Source organism: Zosterops lateralis, assembly GCF_965231275.1.
Source record: "Zosterops lateralis genome assembly, chromosome: 3".
Taxonomy (NCBI): Eukaryota; Metazoa; Chordata; class Aves; order Passeriformes; family Zosteropidae; genus Zosterops; species Zosterops lateralis.
This window is the reverse complement of record NC_139764.1, coordinates 111,483,582-111,501,849: the sequence shown is the minus strand read 5'-3', so window position 1 is coordinate 111,501,849 and position 18,268 is coordinate 111,483,582. Positions and strand designations below refer to the sequence as shown.

General features: G+C 48.0%; 1 protein-coding gene across 1 annotated transcript; it reads left to right on the top strand.

Moving 5' to 3' along the window:
• Nucleotides 1-991: 991 nt before the first annotated feature.
• On the top strand, nucleotides 992-16,611 carry LOC310907442 (serine protease 55-like; the record flags this gene model as incomplete). Its single annotated transcript, XM_083857656.1, has 5 exons — nucleotides 992-1,028; nucleotides 1,727-1,916; nucleotides 3,371-3,618; nucleotides 6,603-6,733; nucleotides 16,330-16,611. The coding sequence occupies 5 exons, from the start codon at nucleotides 992-994 to the stop codon at nucleotides 16,609-16,611; spliced, it is 888 nt and encodes a 295-aa protein (XP_083713782.1).
• Nucleotides 16,612-18,268: the final 1,657 nt, after the last annotated feature.

The following is an 18,268-nucleotide window of genomic DNA, read 5'->3' as shown; positions in this document are numbered from 1 at the left end:
TACAATTGGCCCACACCAAAATATTTTGGTAGCACAGAATTATTTACTGACATATTTGGTTTTGATTATGATTTGATAGTTTTGGGCAGTCTTTGAAAATTGTCCTTTGACAGAGCTTTCTCCTACAAACACAGAATCCCAGGATGGTTTGGGTGGGAAGGGACCTCAAAGATCATCCAGTGCCACCCCTTGCCATGGGCAGGGACACTTTTCACTGCCCCAGGTTGCTCCAAGCACTGTCCAACCTGGCCTGGAACATTTCCAGGGATGGGGCAACTCTCCTGTTTAAGTACATTCAAGTCAAAACCCCAGGCCTGGTCGAAAATGGAGAGAAAATTACCAGGAAATGAGAGAATTATGATAAGATGATAAGCCTTGGAGATTAAGTTGAAAGCTGATACAGGACCAGCTCTTGAGGTCTTCAAAGATGATTCAAGATCCAGCAAGGTCTACAGCACCCAGCTCATGAAATCCACCATTGCTCTATTCTGTGAGGTTTGGAGACAGGAATTTCACTGCTGCCCTGTCCCTGTTAGAGCTGGAGGAAATCACAAACCTTTTGGAAGCCCCTGAGCTGTCCCTCAGTGACCCTCCTGCCTTAGGAAGAAGGAGAATCCGAGCCCTGCGCCAACAGGAAGGAGTTTGTGCTGTGATGTCACCTGGGGTTGTGTTGACATGGAATGCAGGATGTGTCCTGAGGCACCTGCAGAAGCATCTCTGCTCTGAGAGCTGTGGGAGAGTGTTGGGTCAGGATGGATTGAGATGCTGCTCCTTATCCTCTCCTGTTTAGCTTCCCTGACCAGCAGTGTCCAGGCAGGTTTTGTTTCTCAGCGTTCTCAGCACAGAAGAGCTGCAGGATATTCACATGTGGGTGAGTGAGACAGGTCTAGGTTTATTCCTTCTGCTGAGGGGATAAAGGTGTGGCCTCTGCCTCAGCCTGATGCACCTTCCACTCCCTAAACAAGGATTTTATCCCACCTGCCCATGGGACATGGTCAATGGTCCTTCACACCCCAAATTCCTGGACAGTGCTTGGCAGTTTAGGATTGGGAAGGTGACAGGGATGTCACAGACTTTGGGAGAGATCAAATAACAGATCCAGGGAGGGCATTCTCACCCTTTAACTCTGCTGAGATCCCACCTGCAGAGCTGCCTCCAGCCCTGGGATCCAACAGCAGAAGGACATGGAGCTGCTGGAACAAGTCCAGAAGAGGCCACAGAGATGTTCCAAGGGCTGGAGCCCCTAGAGCCAAGCTGGGAGAGCTGGGGGTGTTCACCTGGAGAAGAGAAGGATCCAGGGAAACCTCAGAGCCCCTTCCAGAGTCTGAAGGGGCTCCAGGAAAGCTGGAGAGGGATTTGGGACAAGGGATGGAGGGACAGGACACAGGGAATGGCTTCCCACTGCCAGAGGGCAGGGATAGATGGGATATTGGGAAGGAATTCTTGGCTATGAGGCCCTGGCACGGGTTGGCCAGAGAAGCTGTGGCTGCCCCTGGATCCCTGGAAGTGTCCAAGGCCAAGTTGGACAGGGCTTGGAGCAGGCTGGTATGGTGGAAGTTGGAATTGGAAAAAATATTTTTAAATCCCTTCCAACCCGAACCATTCTGTGATTCCATGTTTCCCTGATTCCATGAATGTTTCTATTTCAGTGCCCAGGGATCTCCTGCCACTCCCTTTCAGCAGTGACACTGCTGAATGTGTCCAAAATGTCCCTTTTTGTACCCAGGGTGTGGCCTCAGGCCGTCCTACGAGTCCTTCCAGACGACTGGCAAGAGGATTGGGACAGGGACAGACGTCCAGCCCGGGGAATTCCCGTGGCTTGTGAGCATCCAGAGCCAAGGGAAGCACATCTGTGGAGGCACCATCATCAGTGCTCTGTGGATTCTGACTGCAGCCCACTGCTTTGCAGACCACCTGTGAGTGCCCCAGGGGTTGGAGGGCAGCCCAGGTACTGGGGGTGACATTCCTCCAGCTGGGTGCAGGATGTGCATCTCCTCGGGGTCATGTACCACATTTGTGTGACTGAGCCCTGAAAACAGGGATTGTCTCCTTTTGGGAAAAACAGGCCCATTTTTGAGCACAGAAATCTGCATGACCAGGAGGAGCAGATGGAGAATACTTTGAGGGATGAGCAGCCTTGGATAAATGCCCCTAACACTGTTCTGATGGCCCCAAGCATCTCTTGTGTATCCACACCTGTTCCAGGACCTTGTAAAAGGTGATGTCTTCCATTTTAGCTCATTGTATTCCCAAAATTACCTTTGCTGTCACACAGCAAACACCTTTACCTCATGGAGACTCTGAATTTAAAACAGCAAGCTCTGGATAAATCAACTCCACACAATGTCCAGGGGCACAGTCCAGCCCTCTGTGAGTCCCCTCCAGACTGCTCAGTGACAAATGACCTGTGGCAGCACAGCCTGGAGCAGCTGGCTGGGGACAGAGATCCAAAAGGTCCAGACCATTCCATCTGTTTGGGTTATTTATAACCTGGCTGCATTCCTATTCTACCTCTGCACCTCTCTGCCCTAGAAATCATCTTTTCCTAGGACTGAGGGTAAATTCCTTGGATATTTATAGCTGAACTGCCTAAGCCACTCTCAGGTTGGTTTTCTCACCCGAGATTCAGATTGTTTAAAGTCCTTGGCCCTCTAAAAGCCCCGAGTCGTGTTGGTACAAAGAAGCGGAGTCTTCAAGGCCTTGTTTTATGGTTTCTCGAGTTGTTTATTATTTGATATCACAGAGTTTTTCTCCGCTCCCAGCCGAGGTTTGGACAGCGGCTGGGACACGAGGCGACTGCCCACTGATGAGGCAGCACCTTACATTAATACAGATAATTACGTGTAGGTTATTTACTGTTTTGTACCAATGCCCAGTGCTTACACTAAGAGGGTCACTTCTGCTTTGACCCAACCCACTCAAACTACCTTATATCATCACCACCTCAGAAGATGGAGGACGAGGAAGAAGGAGAGGGACACGAGGTACCACCCAAATTCCACCATCTTGTCCCCCATTTACCTCTATTCTAAGAATCCTAAAACTACTGAATTTTGCATGTTCTACTGTGCTAAACTACTATTTTCACTTCCTGGTGATTTGCAATTCCTCTCCTTGTGCTGGAAGTTTCTCCTATGGGCTGAGATCAAACTCAGTGTCTTCCTGGGCTCTGTGCCAAGGTCTCCAACCCCCCCTGGACCAGCTTCACACCCCCCTGTCTGGGGCTCAAATTCTCTTTCCCGGGTCCCAGGTCATACAAAGGGATGTCCTGGACTCCAACAAGCCACCATCATTCCCTATACTGGGGAGGAGGCACCAACCCTTATAACCCAAATCCTTCACGTTTACCATGCCCTGTTTCATTTTTAAGGCCACCAGACCTGACAGTGGCTGTGGGGGGAGTCGACCCCAGTGTCCCTCTGGAAGAGCACAGCCCGGACAGCCTGATCCTGCACGAGGAATTCAACAGGAGCAGCCTGCAGAACGACATTGCCCTGATCCTGCTCAGCAACCCCATCGAGTTCAGCGACGAGAAGGTTCCCGTCTGCCTCCCCTTCATGTGTGACAGGGACACGTGGCAGCACTGCTGGGTTGCTGCCTTGGAGAACACAAGTGCAGGTGAGATGCTGGGGGAAAGATGCATTTGCTGATGGAAGATGGGTTTTATCCATTTAAAGTGGCTGTCCTCTCCTAATGAGGACAAAGTTTCACTCCCCATCTCCCTGGTTAATGCATCCAGACCTCACTCCCAGCCTCTGCATATCCACCAGTTCCCTCTTCAGGGCAAGAACCAGTCACCAACAGACACCCAGAGCAAAACCTGGGACCTCTTTTTGGTACTGCATCCAACCTTTGGACCTCTTTTTGGCACCACATCCAAAATTTGGACCTCTTTCTGGTACTGCATCCAACCTTTGGACCTCTTTTTGGCACCACATCCAAACTTTGCACCTCTTTTTGGCACCACATCCAAACTTTGCACCTCTTTTTGGCACCACATCCAACCTTTGCATTTCTTTTTGGCACCCAGATTAAGACAAGCTCCACCCTGGTGTGTAAATTAGCACAGAATCATGGAATTATTAGAGCTGGAAGAGATCTTGAAGCTCATCTTATTCCAACCTCCCTGCCAGGGGCAGGGACACCTTCCACTATCCCAGGTTACTCAGAACTCCATCCAGCTGGGTCTTGAACTCTTGTCATCTTGTGGGATCCTTGTGGGTAACTCCAGCTTGGGATATTCCATGAATCACCCAGTTAGGCTGGGTCTAAAATGTTCTGGGCTAAAAGGAAATGAAGGTCTGGGTTTGGCTTAATGCCTCCATGAGCTGGATTGACTTATTGGTTCTGGCCACTTCTTCCTTCCCTCATTTAGGACTGCAGATTGCTGTTGCTAATTCATCTCATTTAAGCCCTAATGAAAGCAGTTCCAGCACTGATTGTGACCCAAAATGTCTGTCCTGAACAAATGTCACTAAATAGCCAATGAGCTGTTTCATTATTGGAAAGAATTAATCAGGACTGGGAGGGCAGGGGTCCTTCCCAGGATGGACTAAGTGAATATCCCATTGAATTCCTGCTATTCTGCTCCAAAGTGTTGCTGTTTTCTCCATGAAACTCTGCATTTGCCTTCTTGGGCTTCATTTTCCTCCCTCAACAGCAACATACAACACTCTCACAGTTGTGAAACTCTCCCATTTCACCAAGGTAAAGTGTTCCTGGAACAGAGGGGCTGCTGCAGAGTCCCTCTGCAGGATTTATCCTGAGCTCCTCATGGAAAATCCATGGAGCAGCTCCAGGGATCAGGCTCGTGCTGCTGTATGGGCTCAGCTGATGTGGATTCTGCTTCCAAAAATTGCTGTTGATGGGCTCAGCCCTGGCACTCCCCCACCCTTTGGCCAGTAGAGGTTTTGGAGGAAATCCAGCAGAAGCTGAGTGTGGTGAGAGGGGGGAGTGATGGTGTGATATGGGCAAAGCCAAAAGGTAAAGGATCAGGGAATGGTTTGGGTTGGAGGGACCTTAAATCTCATCCAGTGCCACCCCCTGCCATGGGCAGGGACACATTACACTGTCCAAGATTGATCCAAGCCCTGTCCAACCTGGCCTTGGACACTTCCAGGGATCCAGGGGCAGCCACAGCTTCTCTGGGAAATCTCTGCCAGGGCCTCTCCACCCTCACAGGGAAGAATTTCTTCCAATATCCCATCTATCCTTGTCCTCTGGCAGGGGGAAGCCATTCCCTGTGTCCTGTCCCTCCATCCCTTATCCCAAATCCCTCTCCAGCTCTCTTGGAGCCCCTTTAGGCTCTGGAAGAGGCTCTAAAGTCTTCCCAGAGCTTTCTCTTCTCCAGATGAAAACCCCCAGCTCCTCCAGCTCCTCTCCATAACAGAAGTGCTTTACCTTCCTAGAGATTCCTACACCAAAGCGTTTTCATCTGTGAGCACTTCCATCTTAAGCTGGAAAAGGGAAGTGACAACTTTCCATCTTTTAGATCTTGTCACTGCGTCACAGTTACTGAAGGTTCTGGGAGGATTTAGCACAGTGAAGTATGAAAGAAAGGAGTGAGTTTCAAATCATCTGAAGATATCAGTTTTATCCTTTAGACTCAGGTTTGCTTTAGAGAGAACCGTGGGTGAGATAAGTGGGGTTTCCAAAGTAGCCCAGCACATTTTCAGTCTTTTTGTCACTTGCAGGTGCCAGCTGTGATTTCTGCATTCCCATCCCAAGGGAAGAATAAAGCAGATATTTCCTCTCTGTGCTGCCATCCCCAGAGCCACTTTGTGAAGATCCAGTTGGTCCCCTGGGTGAGGTGTGGCCTTGCAGCCCTCCCCAGCGAGAACCATGTTTACATTGGATAATAGGGAAAGAATTCTTCCCTGGAAGGGTTGTTGGGCATTGGAACAACTGTCCAGGGCAGAGGTGGAGTCCTCACCCCCAGAGGAATTTAAAAGCCATGTGGATGTGGCACTTGGGGACATGGGGCAGAGGTGGCCCTGGCAGTGCTGGGGGAATGGTTGGACTGGATGATCTCAAAGGTTGTTTCCAAAGTAAATTATTCCATGATTTTATAATTCTAAGTTTAGAATTCTGGGGGAAACTCAGTGGACTGTGATCTGCTGGGGCTTGCACAGGATGCCATGAAAAGCTCCTCAGACTGAATTCCTAAAAAAACCCATGAGTGAGAAACCCCAGATGTGCAGGGCTGCTCACCTCAGGTCATCACTGAGACCACCAGCAGGAAAATCCATTCCTTTGGGGGTTTCCCAGTAGTCTGGGATCCCTGGGATGGATGGATCCATCTGGCCAGGCTGGACAGGGCTTGGAACAACCTGGGACAGTGGAAGGTGTCCCTGCCCGTGGCAGGGGGTGGCACTGGATGATCTTTGAGGTCCCTTTCCACCCAAACCATTCTGGGATTCTGTGATAAACTCAGGAGCACAAACTCACCATTTCCAGCACTTGGGGATCCCCTGAATGCCCCCATGGCCCCAAAACCCAACAGTTCTCCCCAGAGACCCCAGAAATCCAGCAGAGATCCCTCCCAAGGGAAGCCTCCAGCTGCTCTGCAGCTTTGCTGATCCTTCTCTTTTCATTTGATGCAGCATCCCTTGTGCTGCAGAAGACAGAGATGAAGCTGATCAGCAGGAAGAAATGCCTGGAGCAGATCCCAAACCTCGTGGAGGGTGTGATGTGTGCTGAGGCAGAGCAAGGAGGAGGAAAAGGAGGCTGCCAGGTAAAGGGACCAGCATTCCTGGTCTCCTTCAGGGCCAGGTTACAGCCTGAAAGGAGACAGGAATGGTTATCCAGGAAGTTCAAGGCAAAAGAATTGGGAGGGAATTTTAATCTGGGGGTGTTCAATTTAAATATTAGAAAAGATTCTCAGGTGAGGTCTTGGCTCTGACCCAAACGTGGTTGGTTGGTCTGTGGGTGCCAGGATGAGTCAGTCACATCTTGTGACGTGTGTTGGTGACAGAGAATGAGGGGCTTTTCAAGCTAAATCACAATTTGAGCAGTATTTGATATCAGGGAGCTGACACAAACACCCAAACGAGGCAAAACTCACTCAGAACTTGTGCCCTCACAACACATTCCACCCCCAGGATCTCTGTCCTGGTGTCAAACGAAGTCTGGAAGCCAAAAATCATCAAAAATCGCCTCATCTTTCATGGCATCCAACTCCCAACCCCTCTCTTGAGAGACTGACAAGGACTGGGCTCTCCTGCAGCCTCTTCTTCCAGACTGAGATTTCCCTCCTCCACAGGGGAATGGTTTCCTAGGAACCACAGAGTCTCAAATTTCACCCAGTTCCAACCCCCTTTCATGGCCAGGAACATCTTCTGCTATCCCAGGTTGCTCCAAGCCTCATCCAGCTGTATTTTATACATGTCTGTGGGTTTGGAGGGGTCTGGATGGGGAGACACATGGATGGACAGCTCCATCCTGTAGGAATTACTCACTGGAGGAAATAAACCAGCACCCAGGACAGAGAGAGATCCTCTGATCTCTTTAGGCAAAGGCAGGAGGCACCAGGACCATGGGATGCTGAAGGAAAGTTTGCTCTGCAAAATGATTTTTTGATTAGCCAGAGAGCATCTGCCACCAAAATCATCCAAGAAGTGACTCTCACCTCCATTAAATCAGGATCCATGTTTTCATGTCCAGAGCCAGACTGAGGCAGGGAAGTTGCTGGATTTGAGGTTGTAAGTCCACATGATCCACATCTGGATCCAAATCCATGAACTGTGATGGAGGGAACAACATTCCACACAGGGAGACATGACAGGACAAAGGGGAATGGTTTTAAACCAGAAGAAGAGAGATTTAGATGGGATATTAGGAAGGAATTCTTCCCTGTGAGGGTGGGGAGGCCCTGGCACAGGTGAAGTTGTGGCTGCCCCTTCCTTGAGAGTGTCCAAGGTCAGGGTGGACAGGGCTTGGAGCAACCTGAAATTTCTCCTGATGTCCAACCTGAACCTCCCCTGGTGCAGCTTGAGGCCACCCCATGAATAGAAAAGCCATAAATAAAAATGGCTCAGACATTTCACCAGCTGCCCTCATACCAGACCAGCCTAATTTGTGGATAACTGACCATGTTCCTCTAATAACTCAAGGAGATTGAATAGCAGAGCTCCCAAGTATTCGTACTTTAAAAAAATATAATCCATTCCCTAAAAAAGAAAAATCTATCCTATCCCAATTCCCTGGCAGTTCTGCAGACAAATATATGGATTAGCTGGGAATTAACACTACCAGGAGCTGTAATTGACTTATAGTTCTATTTAGTCATAAACATTAACATTAATGGATGTTCAGGGGGTACAAGTGCTAAAGAACAGACACTGGAGATGGCCTGTGTATTTTATTTTTTTGTGTGTGTGTGCTACATTTCTTCCATGACCCCATGAACCACAATTGATGTCTCATTCCTTGCTTTCTTAAGCATCTTTTGTTAGGCTCTGATGCAATGGTAACTTGAACAATAATTAGAGTATAAGGGGGCTCACAAAGCAAATGTCTCCTTCAGTGCCTTCCCTGCCCAGGCAAAATTCAGTAAATGGCCCAATTATCCTTCAGAGGGGCTGTGGGGGGAGCTCTGATGTGGTGATTAGGACAAAGTGTGTTCAGCTGGAGTCACAGGTCACCTACAGTTCAGCAGCACATGAAGGGGGAGCCAGGCCCTGCCCTGATTCCAGGGGAAGGAATCGTTGTGTGACCCCCAAGAGCAGCCAGCTCAGGTGAGTCCTGGGCTGCAGGTATCCACCCCCTCCTGCAGCAGGGGGGGATTTTGGCCATAAATCACACAGTGGTTGGGGTTTGAAGGGACCTTAAAGCTCATCCGGTTCCAACCTTCTACTATCCCAGGCTGCTCCAAGTCTTGTCCAGCCTGTCCTTGAACACTTCCAGCTTCTCTGGAAAACCTGTGCCAGGGCCTCACCACCCTCACAGGGAAGAATTTCTTCCCAATATCCCATCTAACCCTGCTTCCTTTCAGGTTATAAAGCCATTTCCTCTTGTCCCATCTCTGAAAATGCCCTTTACAACCTCCGGGATGCTCAGGGCTCTCACCCCATGGAGCAAAACCAGCAGGTTTTTGTGTAAACCTGGATGGGGTTTTCCAACCATGTCAGAGATGTCTTTTTTATAACCATAAGCACCTACAGAACCATCTTTCCATCATGAGGGGCAAAAAAACCCAAAAAAACCCAAAAACAACCCAAAACAACAACAACAACAACTGGTGATGGGAGTCGCTGAGATTGTTTTAAGCATTTGTGTTAAAATGAAATCAAGCCCTGTATGTGTGTTTATTGTTCCCCATGAACTGAAATCCAGCTGAAGGAGTTTAGCTCACTTGGTTCCAAGCAGGACAATTGCCTGCATTTAATTCTCTATTAGATATCCCAGGATATCCCCTGGTATCCCACTGCTCACTCAAACTGTGCCCCAGTGACTGCAACAGGAGCCTGACATTGCACTGGAAAAGCTCTGGCATTCTTTCACAAGGTCCTGCATCCTTTTGCTGGTCCAAACACGGCCCCAAAACTGCAAAGAATGACTCCTGAAATAGATTTTTTTTTTAAAAGGAAGGAGGTCTGCAAATGAAAACTGTGTTTTTATCAGTAATTGTCATGGATTCAAGGAGAAGAGCACAAACCAGGGTAGTGCAGTCAGCCCCTGAAGCTGCTCCAAATGCCTGAACAGAGATGGATAAATGATGGTCTGGCTGCAGTCTGTAGGGATGGGGAGCATCCACAGGAGCTCTGGGGTGCTTCTGCCTATCAGCCAAATGTTCCCTGGGGCCAGGAGTTAAAACTCTCCACATTTCAGTCCAAATGTTATTACAAACTTTATAAAAGTACTTTATTATTGTACCTTACTTTAATAATAGAATCACAGAATCACTGAGGTTGGAAAAGCCCTCTGAGATCATTGAATCCCAGCACTGCCAAGGCCATCACGAAACCCTGTCCCCAGGTGTCACATCCACCTGTTTTCTGAAATTTCCAGGGTTGGTGACTCCATCACTGCCCTGGGCAGCTGTGCCAGGGCTGGACAACCCTTTTAGTGAAGACATTTTTTCTAATATTAAATGTAAACCTCCTGTGGTGCAATCTGAGGCTGTTTTTTCTTTTCCTATTGAACAGAGTGATCCACTCTCCATCCTTGTAATGGATTTCTCATGAATGAATTTCCCATTGCTACCACCATGAGGCAGTTCTTTTCCCCCAGGGACAGATTGCTTTAAGCAGGAAGGTGCCCTGGGGAGCCCCAGAACAAGGCAGTGGAGAAGTGGAGAAGTGTTTCTACATTTTCAGTCCCTTCAATTTTCTTCTGAGGGGTCCTTCAATGTGCAGCTCATAAGAATCAGAACACTTTCCCTTTTCCCATGAGTTTTTGGGCTTTCATCATTTTATCATTTTATGGTGTGGGCACAGAAGTGAGGACATTCAGGCTCTGATGGCTTCGTTCTTTAATCTGTGAAAAACTAATTCCCCAAGCAAGACCCTGGGGTGATGATGATGAGGATGATGTTGGGCGTCTCTTCTGCTTTCTTCCTCTGCAAGAAAGATTTTACTCCCTCAAAGTGAAGCTGCTTGGGAGTCCAGCATGGCTTTGTGTGTCTGGTGGGGAGCAGAACATCCCTGGATCCAACTGAACACAAAATCCCAGCTTGCCCTGGGATTGGGGAATGGCTGGGATGACTCAGAGGAGCCACTTCTCATTCAGTGACAGCTTTGAGGGGAAGCTGTGACTCACAGGCACATCCCAATCCTTTAGAGGAGTTGCCAACCCTGTGGAAGAGGGTGATTCAACCATCTAACATGTCCTGAGATTCCCAAAACTCTTTGGAAGTAGATTCCTCACCGAGGGTTCATGGAGAAACTGGGCTGTCATGAAGTGGGAGGGATTTTAAAAGAGAAAGAATTTACAGGGAAAGTTTTGTTGGCATCCATGCAAGGAATTTTGATGTTCCAGGAGGAAAAATGCCAAGATGACCAAGCTGGCCAATGCCACAGTGTTGTTCAAAGCGGTCAGAGTGAAAGGTGGCTGTGCAGAGGTGCAGCAGGTCCCATTATTCTGAGTGACTGGGGGTTAAAACAGCAGCTGCAGCTCATTATTGATAAAGAAAAAGTAATGGGTATATGGAGAAGCAATTCCAGCTGTACACTGGCCATAATAGGCTCTAATTTAGCTATTACCATGTCAGAAGAACTGCGTGTAGTCCTTCAAAAACATCAGCTTGAGGCTCTGAGGAGGTCAAAAGGGCAATGAGAGCATTAGGGATGATTAGGACAGGAATAAGATGCAAAGCAAATGTGTTGTGCCAGGGCACTACCCCTGGGAGCCTCCCTGTTGTGATTCCATCTGAGAAAGGAGTGGAAATTTTAGAAAAGGAGGGCAGTGGAACAGGAAGGATGAGCAGGGACATGGAAGAGCCCCTGGGAATAGCAGAGCAGGACTCTGGGGCTGGTAGGAGAGATGTCTGATGGGGATGTGAGACCTTTCCAGCCTCATGGGCAGCATGGAGAGGAGTCCAGAGCTGTCCTCGTGCCACTGCTGCTCCAAGCACATGAAGGAGAGGTGTCAGATGGCCTCAACAGGCAGCAGGTCTCAAACAAAGAGGAGGAAGTGGTTTTTTTCTTCCATCAGATAATTAAACTATGGGGAGTTGCTGACCAGGATGTCGTGGGTATTTATCCTCAGGGATAAATGGATGCAAAAAGCAATTTGGCAATTTCCTGGATCCTGAAGATCTCTCTGAGGCCATTAACCACTGGGATGTAAATACAACTCTTTAAATACTTGTTCCTCCTTCTCCTCCCTCCCCTGAGCACTTGCTGCAGATGACAGCCAGAGACAGGAGTCTGGGCCACAGGGCTTTGACCAAGAGCATCTGCACTATCTGTGCCACTGCAGTCACTGCTGGCCCTGCTGGCATCACAGTGGGTGAATTTGGGTCATCTTCTCCCCTTTTCCAACCAGGACATGGAGGGACAGGGGAGCTGAAGGTTCTCAAAGGGTTTGTGTGGGAGGAGCTGCCCTGTATTACCTGGTGCATTTTTGATACCTCCACATTAACATGGCCACAACCTCTTTCCTTCTGCTTTAAATGTCTTTAAAAAAATGTCTCCATCATTTGCTGGAAACAACTGGGCAAAATGATGTTTGCCAAAGCCTTTGCCTCCAGCAGCCAGGAGCAGCTCTGATGGGCACTGTTGTTATCCCCAGAGTTGTTATTCCCCGTGCTGACTTTCTCCAATTTGCACAGAGCTCACCAACATGGAAATTAAAGCAGCAATGACTTTGCAGGGATTGTGCATCCACCTAATGAGGATCAGATGAGTTGTTCTCCCACCCCCAGAGCTTCTCCCACCTCGGAAGATTTATGTGGCTTAACGTGTTTGTTCTGATCAATGACTGTGCTGCAGACAAGAATACAAATGTAAAAGAGAGATTACACTTTTGATCCAAAGCCCACTAAAGGCAGCAGAAAGGCTCCTGATGCTCACAAAAAAAAAAAAAAGGTTTTGGCCGCAGTGAAAAAGATGAAATTTTTTGGTCAGCTCCAGTGAACAAAGCACCTTGTTAGGCAGTGACAGATTTTATACAACCCACAGCTATTTATCAGTGAATGTATCATTGCTTTCACCTCTCCTAATGGGAGGATTAACATGTTTAAGGCAGGAGTTCAGCACCAGACCTGATTTGTTGCGCTTGCTTTTCACTCATCTTCGGGATGACAAGAAACATGAAACAGAAGCAAAGCTGCTATTTTTAGTTTGGTTTTTCCCATCCAGAAACTTGGCACTCAGAGGGAAAAGCAGGAGCAGGTATCTGCTGTGTGCTGCTGACCAGGAGTGTTTCAGCACCAGGATACAGGAGCCTGAAAAAAGCAGCATTTAATAATTCTTTGAGCCTCAGAGTCATTAACACGAGCGTTCATTAAATGAGCATTACTGGAATCATCACAGAGCTGAGATAATTGTCCCAGCACTAAAAAAACTCGCTCCTCCCACACCCTCTCCTACACAAGGATGGAAAACCTTGGGCCAACATTCCTTTAGGTGGATATCCAGAAGTATCTGAGGAGTGAGTTCATTTTCTCCATCTTTAGTCCTATAAAAAACAGGCTCCCAATTCATCCAGGCTGCTGCTCTAATTGCATGAGATTATCACACGAAGAGGATCTTTTGGCCCATTTTGTGACAAAATCCTCGTGGTAATTAGCTGAATGTAAAGGAAATGGGATGTCAGAAGTGGTACCCGGGAAGCAGAGCAGCCCATCTTGTGTGGAAAGAATTCAGGATTTGGGTCCAAGGCCTTGTGGATTAGGGAAATGGATTTGCAGCTGCTGCCTGGGCTGCTCAGAGTGTTCCTGAACTCCCTCCCTGCCCAAGTTTCAAATCATGGATTCTCCAAACATCCCCATTTCCCCACCAACTGGGCAAATGGAACCAAATGGATGCAGTTAAAGAGGAAAAAGAGAGGAAGAGCAGATCTGATTTGAGAGGGAAGCTGCAAGAGGCAGAGTTTGAACCGGGATCTCTGGCTCCACCGCTGCCTGGCTCGGATCTCATCCCTGCCCTGCTCTGGAATGGGATGCGACAATTCCCACAGGGACAGTCACAAGGCATCAGGAATTCACTGCAGCTCCCACAGCCTGGGCAGGGAGATCCTTTACAAGTGTGAACAGCCTCCAAATTGGAGGCTGAAACTGATCTGTGCAGGGGCTCAAAAAAACCCCCAAAAACCCAACAACAACAACAAACCAACAAAAAAATTCCTTTCCTTTCCCTTCCTTTCCCTTCCTTTCCCTTCCTTTCCCTTCCCTTCCCTTCCCTTCCCTTCCCTTCCCTTCCCTTCCCTTCCCTTCCCTTCCCTTCCCTTCCCTTCCCTTCCCTTCCCTTCCCTTCCCTTCCCTTCCCTTCCCTTCCCTTCCCTTCCCTTCCCTTCCCTTCCCTTCCCTTCCCTTCCCTTCCCTTCCCTTCCCTTCCCTTCCCTTCCCTTCCCTTCCCTTCCCTTCCCTTCCCTTCCCTTCCCTTCCCTTCCCTTCCCTTCCCTTCCCTTCCCTTCCCTTCCCTTTTTCCTACTGGGAAAAGCTGGAGAGGAGCATCCCAAGCTCTCCAGACTCTGCTCCTTTTCCTCTCCCCTCTCCCACCAGGATAATGCGTCCGGCCCCATCCCTGCCCCGAGGGGATCCACAGTGAAATCCAGTTATCAGATCGTGCCTGGATGCTCATTCATCCCATTCAACACGGGCTCCAAGGTCACCTCTGTGGTTTTCACAGGAATTCCTGCCTGAAATGGGGTCGGGAAACCTCTTTAGATGTTGAGTCTGAAGAGGGTCCAGCAGTGCTGCTTGAGATGCAAGGACGTGGCTATAACGACAACAAACGGTGTTGGTTTTGTGTTTGGACTCAACAACCTGAAAGGTCTTTTCCAGCCTAAATGATTTTGTAAATCTCTGGTCTCTGTTGGTCCCTTCCAGCTCAGGATATTCTGTGATTCTATGAACATTTCCTCTGCATTTATCCTAATTTTTACCTCCTGAATGAATACTGAACAGAAAAAAAGAAAAAAGAAAAAAAGATAAGAATATTAATGACCAGAACCCTCCAGCTACTGGAGTGGGAATTCAGCCATAAACTTCAGCGAGTGCTGATGAGCTGCACAGGGAACTTCAGCCCTTTCCTTGCTCGTTAATTAATGTGTGTTAGCTCAGGGTAGCTGCTGGCAGAAGGGGTTTCATCCATTAATGGCAAAAGATGTTTCCCAAAGTAGTGTGCAAACAGGGAAAGACAACATTTCCCAGTAAAGTTTGCTGTCTTGGGAAATGGATTTGTATTGAATTTGTTTACCACAAGTGCTGGTTAGAAAAGGTGGAAAAAAAAATATTCAAACCCACTGTGGAAGGAGATTTATTTATGGCACTGGAGATGTCCTGGGATCCCAGACTGCTTTGGCTTGGAAGGATCTTAAAAATCCTGTAGTACCTTCCTTTATTCCAGGTTGCTCCAAGCTCCATCCAACCTGGCCTTGGACAATTCCAGAAATCCAGGGGCAGCCACAGCTTCACCTGTGCAGACTGACCAAATCCAAAATGCAGAACTTTTTATTAGGTGGCAGAACAAGAACTTTTGGAATGCCAATATTCTCACACCGGCTTGGGAGCTTTGCTCTAAATTAGCACCTACAGGAAATATTTCATGGAATAATAGAATGCTTTGGGTGGGAAGGGACTTTAAAGATCATCCAGTTCCAACCCCTGCCATGGGCAGGGACACCTCCTACTATCCCAGGCTGATCCAAGCCCCATCCAACCTGGCCTTTGACATTTCCAGGGATCCAGAAGCAGCCACAGCTTCTCTGGGCAACCTCTGCCAGGGCCTCCCCACCCTCACAGGGAACAATTCCTTCCCAATATCCCATCTATCCCTGCCCTCTGGCAGTGGGAAGCCATTCCCTGTGTCCTGTCCCTCCATCCCTTGTCCCAAGTCCCTCTCCTGCTCTCCTGGAGCCTCTTTAGGCTCTGGAAGGGGCTCTGAGCTCTCCCTGGATCCCTCTCCAGGTGAACACCCCCAGCTCTCACACAGCCATTCCTCAGCAAAGTGCTGCACCTGCCTTGGGTGGATTTTGTGCTGCTTTCTCTTCTCCCTGGGCTTGTGTCCAGAGATTCCAGAGCTGGATGTTGCCCTTGGTGTTCCAGCTACACCATCCAAGAGGAGAGAATATTCCTCTTTTTGAGGTGGCTGCAACCTGTGTTTGAAGCCTTGCCCACACTGGGTGAGTGGTGGTTGTCCTTGCAGCAGCAGGAAAAGTTTTCAGGGAAGTGGCTGTGGCTTCAGGAAGGATTTGTCAGGATTATTGTTCATCTGCTGCCCAGCTTCTGGCTGCCAGCCCCCAAAATTCACAGTGGCAGGTACCCAGCACCTCCACGCAGCAGCTTTGCAGAGCAGACAAGGACTGAGTGAGCAGTCACAGCAAATGTCCCTTTTCTCTCTGCGATGGTGTCTCTTGCTGACAGGTTTCAGGTATCCTCCTGGGGCCACAGGAGCTTGTGGAAGAGGCTGGGGATGACAGGGCAGTGCACTGAGCCAGAGCTTGGGACTGATCACCTCCTCTCCCCTTCTGTATCTATAAATCCTGCAGGATCTCAGGGCTGAGCTGCGAAATTTGAACCCAAATTCCCTTTTTTTTTTTTTTCTTCCCCAAAATCCTCACGGAACCTGAGACAGAGATTGATTTTCCCACTCAGGCTGTGTGAAGCAGCTACTCTGAGGGACCTGAGGTGTGGATCCAGCTCTAACATTCCCTCTTCTGCCACAGGTGGACAGCGGGGGACCTCTGGTTTGCAGCTACTGGCACACCATGAAGTGGTTCCAGGTCGGCATCATCAGTGGAGGGAGGCCAAGCCACAGGATTTTAACGCCTGTCTACAACTACCAGGACTGGATTGAGATGGAAACAGCCATAAGGGGAAAACCTTTCTTCACTGAGGGTGTGGACAGTGGGGCACGTCTCAGGGTGGCTCGTTCCAGGGCTGGAACACGGCTGGTGTTTCTGGAGCATTGTCTCCTTTTATTCATATTTTTTGTAGCAATTAAATGACTCTGAGAGAAGATTTTTTTGAAAATAAAAGTCAGAACTGCCACTTTATTCTTTTTTTTCTGAGGCCAACCTGCTCCATGTCACTGATGTGGACACAGGAGATGTCACAATGAGATGTCACACAGGGAGTGAGAAATGAAATGAAGGAGGCAGGATTTGGGCAAGAAGGGCCATAATCCTCTGGAAAACACAAATTTTCCACACTGCTGGGTCACACTGGACTCAGCTCTTTACTAAGCTCAGCTGCCAAGTGAAGATGTGGCACCTGAAGGTGTTGATCCCCTTGGAAAATTGAAACCCAGAGTAAGAGATTAACTTACTCATTATCATTAGTTGTTGTAGGACATCTCTGGGCTTTTGTATATCTTACAGCTAATTATTAGCTGGACTAATTTATTTTAGTCCAATTTGAACTAATTTTATTTTTACTAAGAGAACCCACAGAGAGCTCATGTCAAACTTCTGGGACAGAACCACAGAGGCACTGGGAGAGGTTTCCCAGAGAAGCTGTGGCTGCCCCTGGATCTCTGGAAGTGTCCAAGGCCAGGTTGGATGAGGCTTGGAGCAACCTGGGAATGATGGAAGGTGTCTCTGACCATGGCAATTGTTGGGATTGGATGAGCTTTAAGGTTCATTCCAATCCAAACCATTTTAGGATTTTGTGATGAGAGAAGTTTTTGGGGGCTATCCAGGAAATGCTGCCTACAAAACCCCCTCAGTCCTATAGATAATCAAAATTAATCCCTTGCAAGTCAATAGTAAAGCAAAAGTAAAGAGATTTTTTTTTCTGCTCTGTTAGAGGTCCCCTGAGCTGGTCCTTCCATCCTACACATGGTCCTTTATTCATCCCCAGCATTCCAAACATGTTCTGCTGTTTCACAAGGAGGTTTCAGCTTTTCTTGGAAGTGATGGGGAAGGAGAGAGGCAGCAAAGTCCCCTTCGTGTCCCACCTTTGCATAAAAGCACCTGCAATTTGCAGCAATGATAAAACCCAGTGAATGTGCAATGGGACAGAACCTCACAAATTGGTTTTAATTACCTTGATATTTTCTGGCTAGCTGGCAGGGAAGCCTTGTAAATGAGAATTAATTCATCTACCTTAAGCTAATGCAAACCCATCTTGGCATAAAAGTCAGGCTTTATTTTCTGTGTTATCTGAGCAGAAAATAATGCTTAATTATTATTAGTTCTGAGTAATGCTTATGAAAATTGCTCCACATTAATTTCACATGGCTGACTGGCTAATGGATGCATAAGGGTCTTGTAACCCTTTGCAAAAAGACTAATAAGAGCTAAAAACAAGGGGAATATATTACTTTAACAGCTATTAGTAGCAGACAGTGTCTGCTGGCATTAATACCTATATTTATTTTCCTTTCTATTAATAATATATCAACAGATTCTGGAAGCCCTGGACGTCAGGAAATATTTCCTAATGTTGCAATCTCTTCAGCTGCAGAATTGTTTCCCCCAGAGGAAATGAGAGAAGTCCTCCTGCTTAAATTATTTTAATGTAGGGGTTGTATAAAGCACTTTTGTCTCCAGCACATGGCAGGGAAAAAGCCTGGGCTTGCAGGGGCCTGCAAAATGACCCAGTAGGCCTTTTCCATCAGAAGCATTTGCAAATTGATCATGGTCTGTGCTAAATGAAGGCAGG